Genomic DNA, 14,065 nt, shown 5'->3' on the forward strand with positions numbered 1-14,065 from the left:
TGGCAATACGCGTCTGTCGAGCGGCCGAGCGTTCTGACGCTGAGCTCGCCGAGCCTGGGGCGGAAACGGCGCGGGTCGGGGGAGAGACCAGAGTGAGCCGGAGGGCGAGAGCCCGCCGCGCTTTGGCGTTGCCGTCGTGCAGAGGCCCTCTCGCTCCTAAGAGCGAACAGCTGGGATCCCAGGGAAGAGAAGGCGCTGGAGCCGAGCCGAGGCCGTCGCGCTCCATCGCGCTCGCGAACGCGCTCAGCTTCTTGTAGCTCGAGGCCTGCCCACAGCGGCCCTTTTGATTCCCCCCTCCCCGGACTTCTTCCCCTTCTGGCGGCTCGAGACCTTGACGTCGAGCGACGTGCCCGCCGGTCGGCCTGGGCGCATGTGCTGGCTGTAGAACGCGTTGACTGTCATAGGCAGCGACGCGTCCTTGACCTACGCCTCGGGGCGTACCTCGGGTCATCTCGGCCAGCCACAGTCGTGGGGAGGCAGCGACGCGTCCTTGCCGCGTGCGCGGCGTGCAGGAAGCAATCCCGGAGCAGCCGGTCCATCTCCGCCGCAGCCTCCGCACGCGCCGCTGCGCCGCCCTCCGCCGCTGCGCCGCCCTCCGCCGCCGCGGCGGCTCCCGCCGACCCCTCCCCTGCAGGCTCCGATTCCTCTCCTGCGGCCGCCTCCTGCACCGGACCGCCGCCCAGCCCGCCGCCGCCTAACCCGCCGCCCCCGCCCAGCCCGCCACCGCCGCCCAGCCCGCCGCCGTCGCCCTGCGCCGCCTCCACCGGCGCCACGCTCACGCCGCCGCCCTCGGCAACGACGAAGCCCGAGTTGGGGAGAGGCCGGCCCGCGAGCCGCCAGAGCGCGTCCCCGACCACGTGCTCGACCTGCAGCGCCGTCCCCTTGACCGCGCCTGGGCTGCGGACCGCCTCGGCGACAGCGGCGCCAGGCACGGCAAGCACGCCAACCGCGACCGCCGAGGGGTTGCCGAAGATGCGGACGCAGGCGGCGGCGCCGGCGGGGAGAGCTGCGACCGACGCGTCGGCGGCACGCACGCCGGGGAGGAGCAGGTCTGCGCCGTTGATCAAGTAGCGCGCCGCCTGCAGGCATGTTCCGAGAAGCGTCGGGGCAGGGCTCCAGCAGCTCCGTGAGGCGGGTCGCACGGGCCGCCTCTGGCGGGCAGACGAGAGCGGGCAGCGCGGTCGGGACTCGCCACAGCCCGGGCAGCGTCGGCAAGAGGCCCGAGCTGCCGAGCTCGAAGAGCACCGGGACTCTGTCGCAGTCGATGATGCGGCACACCAACCCGCCGGCCGTGCGCCTCTGCACGACGTCGGCGCCCTTTCGGAGGAGGAGCGCAGCATCCTCGGGTGCCGCCAGCCGCCTGCCAGCACACGCGGTGGAATCCGAGGCTTCCGAGGCTTCCGAGGCTTACTACTCGGTAGTCCGTCCTACTCGGTGCGCGGCAGGCGCGGGTGGCCGCGTGTGTGGATGTCTGCACGGGCTTGGAGCGCCTGGACGCCTCAGCGGAGAGCTTTTTCACATCCTTGCCGCTGAGCTTCTGCTCGGCCTTGACGAGAATTTCCTTCTGCTTGAAGGGCATCGGCAGGGTGCACGGTCGCACAGTCGCACAGTCGAGGCCTCGTGCCCAAGCGGTGTGCGAGCAGCAACCTGTGCGAGAAAGCAACCGGGCGAGTAGAGGCCCGCGCCGCGGCCGCGCCGGCCGCACCACAAGCGAACAAGAAAAGCGGCTCCGGAAAACAAAAAAACCGGGGATAGGGGGTCTGTTGCCTACGGTTAGACCCCATGCAATAGGTAGGTAGGTCCGGTTTTGACCGCCCCAGAGGGCCCCGCAATAGGTAGGTAGGTGGTGGTGGTGGGCGGGGGGGGGGGGGGAACCCAAGAGAGTAGTAGGAAGGCGGGAGAATCCAAAAAAGCCGCGCAAAAAGCCACAAAAACCCAGCGAAAACCGCTTCGCTGCGTGGCCGTGGGAGACGGGTTAGCCGCGAACGGGGCCATGCCAGGCGAGTCGCCTGCGGCTGGGACGCCAGCCGAGACGGGCGCTGGGAGCCTATTCACAGAGGGCTAACGGGTATTTTTTCGCTTCGCTGCGCGGCCTGGGAATAGGTAGGTAGGTGGGGCACGGAGCCTGGCGATTGGCGCCCGCAATAGGTAGGTAGGTAGGGCGTTTTGGAGAGAGAGAGAGAGAGAGAGAGAGAGAGAGAGTGAGATTGTCGTTTTGGTGCGAGTCATAGGCAACAGACCCCCTATCTGGGTAGGAGCCGGAACCCAGGTGAGTACGGCGCTCGCCGGCTAGCAAGAAAAGAAAGAAGCAACACAAAAAGAAACCACGAAATGTAAACAGAAAAAGAAAAGGACGGGAAAAGGAGAAGAAGGGAGGGATGGGCCTATCACGCCCGCTCCTTATCGCCGGCGAGCAAGGCCGGCAGCACCACCGTCGCGTCCGACACATCCGTACCGCTCCTGGTCTTCGTTTGTCATGGAGCACGCCCTCCCGAGCGAGGTGTCCGGGAACGAGCCGCCACGCGGAGCAGCAAGCCCGGTCACCCCGAGCCGTCTGCGATCCAACTCCCGCTCAACCGCCTTGTCATCGACGGCAGCCAAAGCCAACTACACCGAAGCGGTGGAGATGGTGAACGAGCTGGCGCCAGCCAACCGCCACGGCGGCCTGGATCGCTTCGAGAACGCCATCCTCGAGGAGATCGAGGAGCTTCGCGAGAGCGCAGGCACGGCGGCGCCAGAGTCGACCAGCGGCAAAGGCTCGGCCGACCGCGGCCAGGGCTCGGCCGACCACCTCCCACTGTACACCTCGCCGCCTCAGCCTAAGGCCCACTCAACTTTGCCATCGCGGGAGTTTTGCCGTGCGCTCCTGCAGCTCGGGCTGCTCCTCGGGCGCGAGCTCTGCGGCGGCTTGATTCTCCTGGCAGCCTCCATCGCCGTCATTCTCGTCGAGGCCCCGTCTCGCATCGACAAGCGCTGCATCACGCTCTCCAACTGCACCGGATATGCGCCCCTCGCGGCAGAGCCCGACGAGCCCGCGGGCTTCCAGTGGCCATTCGGCGCAGAAGACGGGGAGGCCGGGTCTCAGGGGCCCGACGCCTTCGACGCCGATGACGAGTTCCGGCTCATCAGCGAACTACTCCTCTGGATGCTCCGCCCGCTCTACTCTCTGGCTGCGGCCCGCGCCGCCTCGCTGTTTGTGTGGGGCGTGCTGAGCAGCCCCGCCCTCCAGCGGTTCATGCCGGGCATCTTGCTGCTGCTGATTCGCAGTGCGCTCTCTTGCCCGCTCTGCGTGCCGGCGATGCTCTTCCCCGTCTCCAACGCCGTCTTTCGGATCCTCTACTTCGACCGCACGGCGTGGAAGAACCTCTTTGGTCTGCCCTCCTTTGTGCCAGCTAGCACATGGATGCTGGTCGCCGCCTTGGCGTTTGTGCTCATCGACGCAGCCGTCCAATTCTCGCAAAACCAGTTGACTCTGCGGCACTACGAGGACCGCTCCCAGTCGGCCTTCGACCAGCAGCAGGCGCTGCGGAAGATTGCCGCCGCAGCCAGGTCCGCCGAGAGGCGGCGCGTCCATCGCCACGGCCCTTACACCAAGGCGCCTCTCGATCACGGCGACAGTCGCCGCAAGTTGGCGCGCCCGGGCCACCTGAGCAAGCTGCAAGAGCAGCTCCAGCGGCTGGCCGGGCCGCTCGACATCGGCGCGGACTTGACCGAGGCGGGCTCCCTCGCGCAGGCCCGTCGCCGTGCACTGCGCCTCTTCAAGCTCATCCTCAAGGAGGAGGCGCTCGTGACGACGGCGTCGGGGCGAGGCAGTCTGATCAGCGAGGCTCCGGAGCCGGCCGTCGATCGCGAAACGCTGCTCCGGTGGGCGTTTGAGGGCGCACGCTCGCCGCCGCCGAAGCTCGCAGCGGCGCTCTTCAGCTACGGGCCATGGGTGACGCAAGACGCCTTTGTCCAGGCAGTGGAGCGCTCTTACAAGGAGCAGCGGCTTCTCACCGCCTCCGTCGCCAACTTCGACCGGCTTCAGGTGATCCTGCTGCGTGGGCTGCAGTGTATCTGGGCATTCATCTTTCTGGTGCTCCTGCTGCGGCTCCCCTTCATCGATGTCAACCTTGTGAGCATGCTCATCCCCCTCACATCGGCTCTCCTCATCTTCTTCACCCTCGCGGGAGGTGTGTGTGCCGAGGTCTTCACCAGCTTCTTCTTCACATACGTCACGCGGCCATACGACATCGGCGAGCGCGTCTACGTTGCAACGCCCGGCTCGAGCCCCGCGCTGTCCTCGTTGATTGTCAAGGATGTAGAGGTGCTGCGCACGCACTTTCTCACCGCCAACGGCGAGGCGATGGTGGTGAGCAACAGCTCCGTCAAGAACATGGCGCTGACCAACCTGTCGCGCTCCGGCAAGCTGACGTTGCTCGTTCAGCTGATGGTGCCCGCCGCAACGCAGTCGAGCAAGATTAACGAGCTGCTGGATGCCATCGCGACGTTTGCGGTCGAGTCTGGGGAGTGGTCGGAGTGCGAAAATCAATTCGGCGAGGCGGCCCTCGACAAGGGGCACCTCCTCCTCAACATTTGGCCGACGAGTGTGCTCGCCGCCCACGATATTATGGGCGTGTACGGTGCAAAGTCGCGCCTGCTGCTGTTTGCCCACGCGTACATGCAGGCGGCAAAGATCGAGTACGTACTCCCCGTCCAGCCTCTGCGTGAGAGCGCGGCGCCCCGGACCGGCTTTGGCGGAGTGGTTGAGCAGGCACTGAGCGCGGCGGCGGTGGAGAAGCTCACAAAGAAAGGCTCGGCCGCCGGCAGCAACTTCCCATTTGGCGTTGCACGGGGCGCTAGATCGTGAGGGGAGCGAGGGGCCGCGCGCCAGGGCCAGCGCGTCGCGCGCGGCCTGAGATGGCGTGGGCTGAATACACATGCCACAACAACATGACATGTGCCGGCAGGAGGGTGTGTCAGTCGTCTGTCGAGAACCCAGTAGGGCGTTCGTGCATGTACACTGGACTCTCGTTGTCTCGCACAGTACTCGAGTAGGAATTCCATCCATGTTGTGAGGTTACAGGTGGGTGAAGCGGGAGATTCGCGCGAGCTGCGAATTCCTAGGAATTCCATTCACGTGCGTGTGAGAATGTTACCGCGAAACGCTCTCTCTCAGCAGCACTTTCACGGCAATCGGACAAAAAAGAAAAATGGGAATTCCCGCCGTCGCTCGCGATGATCTCGAAAGTCGGGAAAGGAGCGACACGCCGCCCCGCCTCCTCGCCTGCAGCCGCCTCCTCTCTTCGCGATGTTCGCTCTAGTCGTGGCTGTCGTCGTCGTCATCCTCGCATGCGTCGGCTATGTCGCCCGTCACAGATCAGAGGTGCTGACGTCAATCTCCTGCGCGGCAATCCGAGGCCTCGAAGCGCTCAAACTTCGCCGCGCCGGCCTCGTCCGGAGGTCCGTGCGCATGCGCCCTCCCGGCTACCGCCGATCTGTGAGGGCGCACTTTCTGGAGCGGGCTACCACGACCTCCCCTGGCGGCAACGAGCGGGTTCTCCTCATCATCCCCGGCTTCACGGCTTCGGCCGCCCTGATCATGTCTGATCTCGTTTGGAAGCTGCGGCCGCCGCCTTCGTGGCGAGTGGTGGTCATGGAGCTGCCCCTTCACGAGGCCAACATCGAGAACTTTGACGGGGCTCACCCCGGCTGCGATACCATTCTTCAATACACAGTGGCGTTCGCCAAAGCGGTGGGGCTGCTGGGCGACGACGACAGCGGCCCGCACCTGCACCTGTGTGGGTACAGCCTCGGGGGAAGGGTTGCAATGGAGCTCCTTCAAGCGCATCCGGCGCACGTCCGTAAGCTTGCGATGATCGCGCCAGCCTTCCCGGAGACGATGGACGACGGCTTCGAGCGCTGCGCGAGAACGGAGCCGCGTCGCGTCCACGCCTGGCGGACGCGAGCAGAGCTCCGCGAGGTCTGCTCCTTCGACGGAATGATTGGCTGCCGCCCAGGCCACCTGCTCACGCACAGCCTCGTGCAGGGCGCGATGGTGCGCGACCGCGAGCAAACCTACGGCAGAAAGCACGGCGACTTCTTTGCCGACTACGTTGCGAGGCTGCTGCAAAAGGAGCGCGAGCCGAGCCCCCTCGACGCTGCCTCGCTCCACCAGGTCCGAGCGCCAGTCCTGCTCGTCACCGGCGAACGCGACCGGTGCGTCGATTCCGGAAAGTGCCGCGAGCAAATCCAGGACGTCCTTGGCCCGGAGCGGTGCGCGTTCCACGAGCTCGTCGACACCAGCCACTATGCCGCGCCGAACGCGGACGGGTGGCTCCCGGACGGCAACATCTTGTACAACGCGGCGCCGCTCTGTGCAAAGTTTCTGTTCGGTGAATAATTAATTGATGGCTATGTGGTGTGACCATTTGCTGTCCAGGCGAGCATGCAGCATCTGCAGCGCGTCGCGCGCGCGCGCGCGCGTGCGTGATGCCATGTTTGCGTTTCTCGCAGCCTTCTTGGACTTGGACTGCTTGGTTGGGAGTGCAGTATTATGAGACAAACAAACACGCACGCAGTCAGTCTACAGTTGGTTGGTGCCCCTCCCCTGATTACTCCCCCCAACCTAGAAGAAAGAGCTCGAGGAAGAAAGGGGGTGCCCGAATCCACGGTCAAGGGTGCTACTGGCGCCGGCGCACGGATCGTGGTTGCAGCATGTGGGAGGAAGGCCTGGGAGGACTCTTGTGGGAGGGGTGGAGCTTCCCGGACCGCAAAGTTGTTCTGCGGGGGCTCCTCCCAGGCCTTCCAAGGTAAACGTCTAGAACTTTCGCCGATTGCGTATTTCGTATTTGCGAGCGACACCGCCCACAGTCCTACGACTTCTAGGATTGCGAGCGGGCCCCCTCGCCATCAGGTGCGAGCACTGTTGGATTGTGAGGAGACCCCCCCCGGCGCGCTCACTCACAAGCGCTCGCGGCTGGAGCGATTGGGAGCGCCCCCTGTGCAGTTCTAGCAATCCTTGGATCTTTGGCACGATTGTGAGCGCCGCCGCTCACAGTCCTACAAGATGTAGGATTGCGAGCGCTCCTGCTCGCAATCGGAGGCATGTTGCTAGGATTGTGAGCCAAGCTGCTCGCAACCCTAGAGTTTGCTCGGATTGCGAGCGCGCTGGTAGTAGTCGTAGGCGTCACCAGTCATCTTGGGAGCGGAGCTGCTCTTAGTCCTAGAAGATGTAGGATTGCGAGCGTAGGCGCTCACAATCGCACAGAGATGCTACGAATGCGAGGAGTGCTGCTCACAATCCTTCGACTTCTAGGATTGAGAGCGAGGCTGCTCTCAATCCTACCTAGCCTAATAGTACAAAAGAAGGCTCACCCTCACTGACTGTGGCACTGACTGAGAAAGAAGTAACTCGAAAGAAAGAAATGGCATCAGCGGTGACGCGTCTTCCTCGTTGAAAGGGCTTTATTTACATTTACAGGCGATTTGAAGGATGCTCAACAACGTCTCGGACAAGGACTCGAAGCACCTGATAGAAAACTCATCAGCGGCTCAACAGAACGTCCCGCCAGGCTGGTACGTTAGCTGGTGGCGGAGTAGGAGCTGCCACCCCCGTGCGGCGTGCGGCACGCACGAGCCGCGCCACCGCGATGCGGCGTCGGAGGTGCTGCCACTGCCGCCGGAACAACCCCGCGTCGCACGGCACCGCTCCCATGCCACAAAGCACGAGGCGTAAGCTCACCCTGCGGTGCTCCTCCGACGGATAGAGTGGCACCGCCACCGTGTCGAAGAGGGTGTACGGCGGCTGCCGCAGCACCTGCGGCGTGTGTTGAACCAAGTAGCGGAAAGGAACGCCGCCACGGGCGGGCTCCTGCTCGTGGACCAGCGCGATGGCGATGCGCCGGTCCATCGCCGCTTGTACGAGGCGCGCGACGGCGCCGCCGGCGTCCAGAAAGGTCTTATCGTTCAGGTAGAGCAGAAGCACGACGTGGCCATCGAGCGGGGCCGCACTGGCTCCCTCGAGCGCCTCCTCCGCATCGCGGATTGTGACTGCATCGGCGTTGGCAGCCAGGCCGCGCCCCTGCCTCGCGCTCGCCGCCGACTTGATCTCTTCGGACAATTCGAAAGCGCCCTCGTTGTCACGGCAGTGTAGGAGGGTGACAGGTCCGCTGAGGGCGACGGGCACCACCTCACCGGGCACCGTCACGCCTGCTGCAAGCTCGGCCGTGCGGCTCGCGTAGTAAGGAGAGTGCAGCAGCATGCGCAGGGCGATGGCCTTGAGCGACTCGAGCTGGAAGGCGTTGACCCGCACCCACACGATTGGCATCTTCTCAAACACGCGCGCGAGCATCTCCTCCGGGCCGCGGTAGCAAGAATAGGCCGGCGGGGCAGCCTCGACGCAGTTCTCGCGGCACTCCGCCATCAGCGCCGCGATCGATGCACCGCCCTTTGCCGGGTCAGCCTCGCGAACGGGGATGAAGGGCCGATTCGAGCCCAGCGCTGCGTACAGCTCGCGGCGGCAATTCAAGCTCTCGAAGTAGCCCACGGAGAGAAAGACGAGCATCACTGCCGCGTCGGCCACCGCGTCCTCGAGTTTGCCCACATCGTCGAGGTAGTCGACGTCCAGCCAGATGCGCAAGTCGGGGAGGAGCTGCTGCAGTCGCCGCACGATAGTATGTGCCTGATCTGCAAGGGGCCGAGAGAGATCGGTGACGACTGAGCAGCGAGCCTGCAGGTGTGAGGGCGGGCGGGGTGCCACACCCTGGCCGCTGCACCAGGAATGTGACACGAAGAGATGGAAATGGCGCCCCGTCGGGAGCATGAGGTTTGGCAACTTCGCACCGGCGCCCGACCGGACCAGTCTCATGGTGGGTGCGGTCAGGGCCGAGGCTGCTGTTGCAAGAACGACGAGGGCGGCCGTCGCCAGCATCGCCAGCGACAAGATGACCACAAATAGGCTCGCGCTGCGCGAGTCGGAGAGGCCGACGAGGCTGCTGCACAGCTGCTGACTGTTGGCCTTGTCCTCGCACAAGCGCAAGACCACCCCAGACGAGAAACAGCAGATGAGCAGCACGTTGCTCAGACACGCGAGCGCGAAGTCATCCGACCGCCGGTGCGGCCGGACCACGGCGAGGGCGGTGAGGTATACGGTGGACACCATGATGGCGACGACGAGCCTCAACACCCGATTGGAGCCCTGCGCCGTGTCGATGAAGAGCACGATGGCAGTGAGAAAGATCTGTAACGCGTGGTGTGAAGGGGGGGTTGGGGTTGGTTGGATGAGTAGAGCACGCGAGAGACAATGCGTCACGGGCTCGGACCTTGCGCCAGATATCGACGATTTCCCAAAAGAGGAACTCGTCCCGATAGTCATGCCAGAGAAAGCGCGTCGACCACGCAATCTGGCTCGTGCGCAGCGCTCGCCGCTCCGAGCGGACCTTGAGCAGCAGGACGAGGAAGCAGCTTGGAACAAGAACCGTCCAGAGGGTAAACAGGGTCCAAAAGTAAGTGTCAAGCGAGGTGGTTTGGCTGCTCCACGTTGGTCCACTATTGCAGCGCAACGACAGATCGGCGAGCAAGAAGCTGATGCGTAGGCCGCTCGTGTCGTCATAGCCGAAGGACTCGCATAGCCTTGCCTCAAAGATGGCGTTCGAGACCAAGGGAAGCACGAGATAAAGGACGAACACGAGGAGGTATAGGTTGGAGTATAGGTGGCCCGACAGCCTGCGCGTCATTAGGCTGGGAGATTGCTCCACGGCCCTCGCGCGCTCTACTGGCGGCTGCTTCTTGAAAAGCAACGAACGCACCCGCAACAGCAACGAGCGCGCCCCGACTGCCGAGCCTGACTGCGAGACCTCCAGGGAGTCCCGATGAGCCGGCCGCTGAGTGGGTGGCCGCGCCAGCTTGCCCCAGCACGAGGGCGTGAGGGAGACTGCCCCAAAGAAGAAGGACAGCGCGGCGACAGCCGCGTAAGGCCAGAGCGCGCCAAGCAGCATGCGCGTGCGCATGGAGCCGAGGCACGTGCTCGGATAGGTGAGGTCGATCAGGTCCCACTCTGTAATGTCCAACCAGCTGAGCGAGGGCTGAAAGTCGGGGTGCAGGGACACACCGTACACAGGACCGAGCACGCTGCAAACCTGAGCAAAGGACACGGCGACCTTGAACTTGCATTGGAAGCTGAGGCCCCTCCTCAGCCGGTTTTGAAGTGCCGCTAATCTGGTTTCATGTGACGCTCATATGAGCCGATGTGTGTCGCGGGGGAGGGTGACCGCACCAAAACCCGCGAAGAATTGAGAAGGGAACTTGAGATTGGCCTGCGCCGCATTTAGATATAGTGTCCAGTGGTCGAATTGTGTCGGCGGGCCGAGTGTCGTTTCGCCTCTGTCGTTGGTCCTGGGATCCGGGTCAGCGTGGTTGTGGGAGAGCCCCGCAATCGGCCTGCGCGTGGCGCGCGGGCCCATAGCTATGAATGAAACTACCCCTACAGCGAGTTCGCACGGAGCGAGTCCGCGGGTGGAAACCTACCCTCCAGTGGAGAGAGCAGCGTCCCTTCCAGTGGACGCGCCTCCTCCTGTTGGCCCCTTGCGAGAGGAGTCCTGGGGAAGCGCATCGTCATCGGACGACGATGTGATCAGCAACGCAACCTCCAGGTCTGATGACCCGGACGGGCTCGAGCCGCACCCCCGGGGGGCGCGCGGGCATAGTCAACTCCAAGGGTTGGGTGCAGCGGCATGGGCTGCGGCATCGACCGTGGGTTTCCGATCGACGGGAGCCCTGAGGCGCGCGTCGACGGGAAACGTCGAGGCGGACCATGTGTCCTACCAGCCCGACGGCTCGGGCGGATCCGACGAAGCGGACCCCTGGGGGCTACGTTTCGAGACCGACCGAGGGCTGGACTCAGCGGCATGGGCTGCGAGGGCGGCCGTAGGTTCCCCATCGCGGGGAGCCCCAGAGAACGCACCGGCGGGAGACGCCGAGGCAAACCACATAACCATGGGGTCGGACGACCCGCCGAGGGCACGGGCCCCCGGAGCACCGGATCGTGACGACAGCGCGAGCGCCGCGAGCCAAGCCGGAATCCGCACTGCAGGAGCGCACGCTCCTGTAGGCATGCACGTGGCACACGGTGCCAAGGAGGCCCTCGGCGCGGGTCACGACCACCGCCACGAGCCACGAGGCCACGGCAGGCAGTGGTACCACGGCGCGCGGTGGCACTTTACGCCGCCGCCGAGCGACAAGGCGCACGACGCACCCGGCAAGGGTGTCCTCGAGGAGGAGCGGTCGCGACTGCAGAGCCGAGCGCTCCTGACGCCAGCTGCCCTGGGCGGCGGCGTCCAGGCGGGCGCCGCGCCCGGGGTGCGTGCCCTCCGCACGCACAAGCCCCCGGCGCTGCACGACACGCACAAGTACGCCGCACGGTGTGGCTCACCGACCCCACCGCGGCGGGCTGTGGGGGAGGGAGCAGACACGGATGGCGGCCTTCCCTCAGACAAGGGAGATTGCTACGTCGCCCTGGACGGCACGTCCCACAGGCCCGAGAGGCGGGCGGACTGCACCGAGCTCGCAGAGATGCAAGCGGAGTTCGATCACATCCGTGCGCAGGTCCGGACCCTGCGGGACAAGGCACGGGCACGAGCCCTCGAGCAGGGGGCAGGCAACCTCTTCGACGAGATGGAGAGCGACACCGAGCACCACGAGCTCTCCGTCATCGGGGCCGCCCTGGCGGCGGCGGCGGCCCGCCAGCAGGGCCGCCCCGGGGACGTTGGGGACCCCGCCGCAAACCCCGTGCACCACCCTTCCAGCGGGCGAGTCACCTGGCCCCGCGCGGCCGAGCAATCAGCGCCTTCGAGCGCGGCCGCGCGCACCGCCGGTAGGGAGACCGACGGGCCGCTCTACGGCGCGGCGACCCCCGGTGGCGGCGGCCGACCTCACCCTCACCCCGAGGCCGGCCCCCGCCGTGCGCCTCCCGCACCCCTCGGGCCTCAGTGCCACCATTCCGGTACCCCGCCCCGCGACAATGTGGTTGGCGCCATGTGGTCGTTTGACGTTTATGTATCTTAAGAAGCTGTTGAGCCCCTTAGAGACGGTGGCTGGCGTCCAGAGCTGCCGTGGGGCCCAAAAATAGCATCTGGGAGTATGGGAGGGGGGGGGGGGGGTGAGTCCGCCGAGCCGGTTGTTGGCTCGAGCTCCAGCGTCGGGTGTTGGGGGCCCGACACGGGCGCGCCACGTTCTGGGGCAGCCTGCCGACAATAGCAGCCTAATTATCTCATGCTGCTGCTCTTTTCGATGCTCCTCGCGTGGAGCGACGTCCCGCTTGCCGCCTTCGATGGCACTGCGGGCACTGCACGGCAGTGGATAACGGTAAACGACCCCGTGATGGGCGGCGGTTCCGACTCGTCCTTCTCCGTGGTGAGAGAGGAGCGAATTGGGCGGTGGGCGGGCGAGGTGAAGATTGTCCGCTCGCTCGGCGCCCCCGGGTTCTGCACCGCTCGGACGGCCGGCGACGCGCTCTTCCGAAACGTCACTGGCTCCACACACCTCGGACTCTCCCTCAAGGGCGGTTCCGGGCTGCCGGCCGCGGACTTCAGCCTGCAGGTGGGGGTCAAGGGCGTGACGACGATGCAGACGCTGTACCAAGCCCAGCTCGGTGGCGAGTACTGCTGCGCCGACGACTGCCGCGTCCCGTGGTCTGCGTTCCGGCCGTCGTTTCGCGGGCGGTGCTCTTCGCCCGCGAGCCGTCCTTGCCCTTGCGCTAGCACGCCCTGGCCCTAGAACAGCGCCCCCCCCCCCCCCCTCCTGGCCTTGTTTGACAGGGTGTGCCACGCCCACTGACTCCTCCCCCCCGCGGCCCCTGCCGCCAGGCCAATCAAGGGCCCTCCCCTCGCCGACCACCTCGGCGCCCTCTCGCAGCTCGGGCTCGGAGCTAGAAGCGGAGATACGCAACCACATTCCCTGTGCTCACCCTTCTTCGCTGCACGAGACCGCACTCACGCCCCGACCCTGGCGCGTGTCTTCCATGTCCCCATGCTCATCCTCCCAACTCTGGCGCAGGCTCGGCACGGCGGGCACGGCGGGCAGGTTCTCGCTCGACATCTCGTCCCTCTACGCCACGCGCGACGCCTCCCGGCCCCGCGGCTGTGCACGCGACGAGCCTGTCCGCGCCCCGCCCGGGGCAGAGGCCGCGGAGGAGGCGTCGCCGCACATGAACGCTGGCCTCGCGTACCACGTCGCCAACGCGCTGCCGGGCCACGAGCTCTCCCCGCGCGGCTTCGCCCGCACCTCGGAGCACTTCACTCTCTACTCGCCGCCCATCCGCTCGCGGTGCTGCACGCCGCGAGGAGCAGGTGCGGCTGCCGCGACACGTCCATGACATGTCCGGGACATGTCCCCAGGCACCGCACAGACGAGTCGGCCGGGCTAGGCGGATAGCGTCTGCTCACGGCCGCGGGCGTGGGTAGGTACGCTGGCGTGGTCTGGCGCGTGCTGCCGCCGGTGCCGCTGCCCGTGGAGGTCGTGCAGCGGTACAACGGATCTGCGATGGCCGTGACGGGCTTCGAGGTGGACGTGGTTCGCCGGCCGGCCGGCGGCGACGTGTCTGTTCCTAACTACCAGTCGTACAACCACCACTACACCGCCCACTTGCTCGGCGCCGGCATGCGGCTGCCGGCCAGCGCCGTGGGCACACCCAACCTCGCCCACCGCAACCGCCTTCCTCTCGAGAGGACGCCGCTCTCCGCCGCCCTCCCCGCCGCCGCCGCCGCCGCCGCCGCGGCCGGGGCGGCGCACGTGCAGGCCTTCAACGAGCACAACGGGAATGAGGCGCGGCAGAGCTAGCACGGCCCTTCGAGGACCCTTCGAGGACCCTTCGAGGACCCTTCCAGGAGCCCTTCCTGTAGGCGCGGCAGAGCTTTCACGGCCTGCCGGCAGGCTACGTCCAGCCGGTCCTCTCCCCGGTGAGGCACCGCGCCTGGCCGCTCGGATCCTCACACCCCGGCTCCCCCTCCTTCCCTGTCCCCCACCCACCGGCCCCCGCTGGCGTGCTTGGCCCTCGCGCCCAAACGTGGCGACCCCCCCCCCCCCCCCC

General features: G+C 66.1%; 5 protein-coding genes across 5 annotated transcripts in view; 4 read left to right on the top strand and 1 right to left on the bottom strand.

The window, feature by feature from the left end:
• Positions 1–243: 243 nt before the first annotated feature.
• Positions 244–3,351, bottom strand: EMIHUDRAFT_458728 (hypothetical protein; the record flags this gene model as incomplete). Its single annotated transcript, XM_005771732.1, has 5 exons — positions 2,430–3,351; positions 1,497–1,617; positions 1,150–1,360; positions 780–1,079; positions 244–423 (listed from the first exon to the last, which is right to left on the bottom strand). The coding sequence occupies exons 1-5, from the start codon at positions 2,476–2,478 to the stop codon at positions 244–246; spliced, it is 861 nt and encodes a 286-aa protein (XP_005771789.1). The 5' UTR covers positions 2,479–3,351.
• Positions 3,352–4,120: 769 nt separating this feature from the next.
• Positions 4,121–5,063, top strand: EMIHUDRAFT_424826 (hypothetical protein; the record flags this gene model as incomplete). Its single annotated transcript, XM_005771733.1, has 1 exon — positions 4,121–5,063. The coding sequence occupies one exon, from the start codon at positions 4,121–4,123 to the stop codon at positions 4,847–4,849; it is 729 nt and encodes a 242-aa protein (XP_005771790.1). The 3' UTR covers positions 4,850–5,063.
• A 550-nt stretch (positions 5,064–5,613) lies between these two features.
• On the top strand, positions 5,614–6,493 carry EMIHUDRAFT_369496 (hypothetical protein). Its single transcript, XM_005771734.1, has one exon. The coding sequence runs from the start codon at positions 5,636–5,638 to the stop codon at positions 6,380–6,382; it is 747 nt and encodes a 248-aa protein (XP_005771791.1). The 5' UTR covers positions 5,614–5,635; the 3' UTR covers positions 6,383–6,493.
• A 4,219-nt stretch (positions 6,494–10,712) lies between these two features.
• Positions 10,713–12,042, top strand: EMIHUDRAFT_242923 (hypothetical protein; the record flags this gene model as incomplete). The annotated part of the gene is made up of 4 exons (XM_005771735.1): positions 10,713–10,779; positions 11,090–11,261; positions 11,514–11,685; positions 11,968–12,042. The coding sequence occupies 4 exons, from the start codon at positions 10,713–10,715 to the stop codon at positions 12,040–12,042; spliced, it is 486 nt and encodes a 161-aa protein (XP_005771792.1).
• Positions 12,043–12,220: 178 nt separating this feature from the next.
• EMIHUDRAFT_458730 (hypothetical protein) overlaps positions 12,221–14,065 on the top strand; it is a 3,546-nt gene continuing 1,701 nt past the window's right edge. Inside the window, exons 1-5 of the mRNA XM_005771736.1 lie at positions 12,221–12,698; positions 12,843–12,896; positions 13,033–13,302; positions 13,440–13,656; positions 13,878–13,934. Coding sequence (XP_005771793.1) covers positions 12,250–12,698; positions 12,843–12,896; positions 13,033–13,302; positions 13,440–13,656; positions 13,878–13,934 — 1,047 coding nt within the window. The 5' untranslated portion in view covers positions 12,221–12,249. The remainder of the gene's footprint in view (positions 12,699–12,842; positions 12,897–13,032; positions 13,303–13,439; positions 13,657–13,877; positions 13,935–14,065) is intronic.

This window comes from Emiliania huxleyi, assembly GCF_000372725.1.
Source record: "Emiliania huxleyi CCMP1516 unplaced genomic scaffold EMIHUscaffold_372, whole genome shotgun sequence".
In the NCBI taxonomy this organism is placed as follows: Eukaryota; Haptophyta; order Isochrysidales; family Noelaerhabdaceae; genus Emiliania; species Emiliania huxleyi.

Coding starts and splice junctions, on each gene's coding strand:
- EMIHUDRAFT_369496 (XM_005771734.1), top strand. CDS start 5,636: ATGGAGCTGCCCCTTCACGAGGCCAACATCGAGAACTTTGACGGGGCT.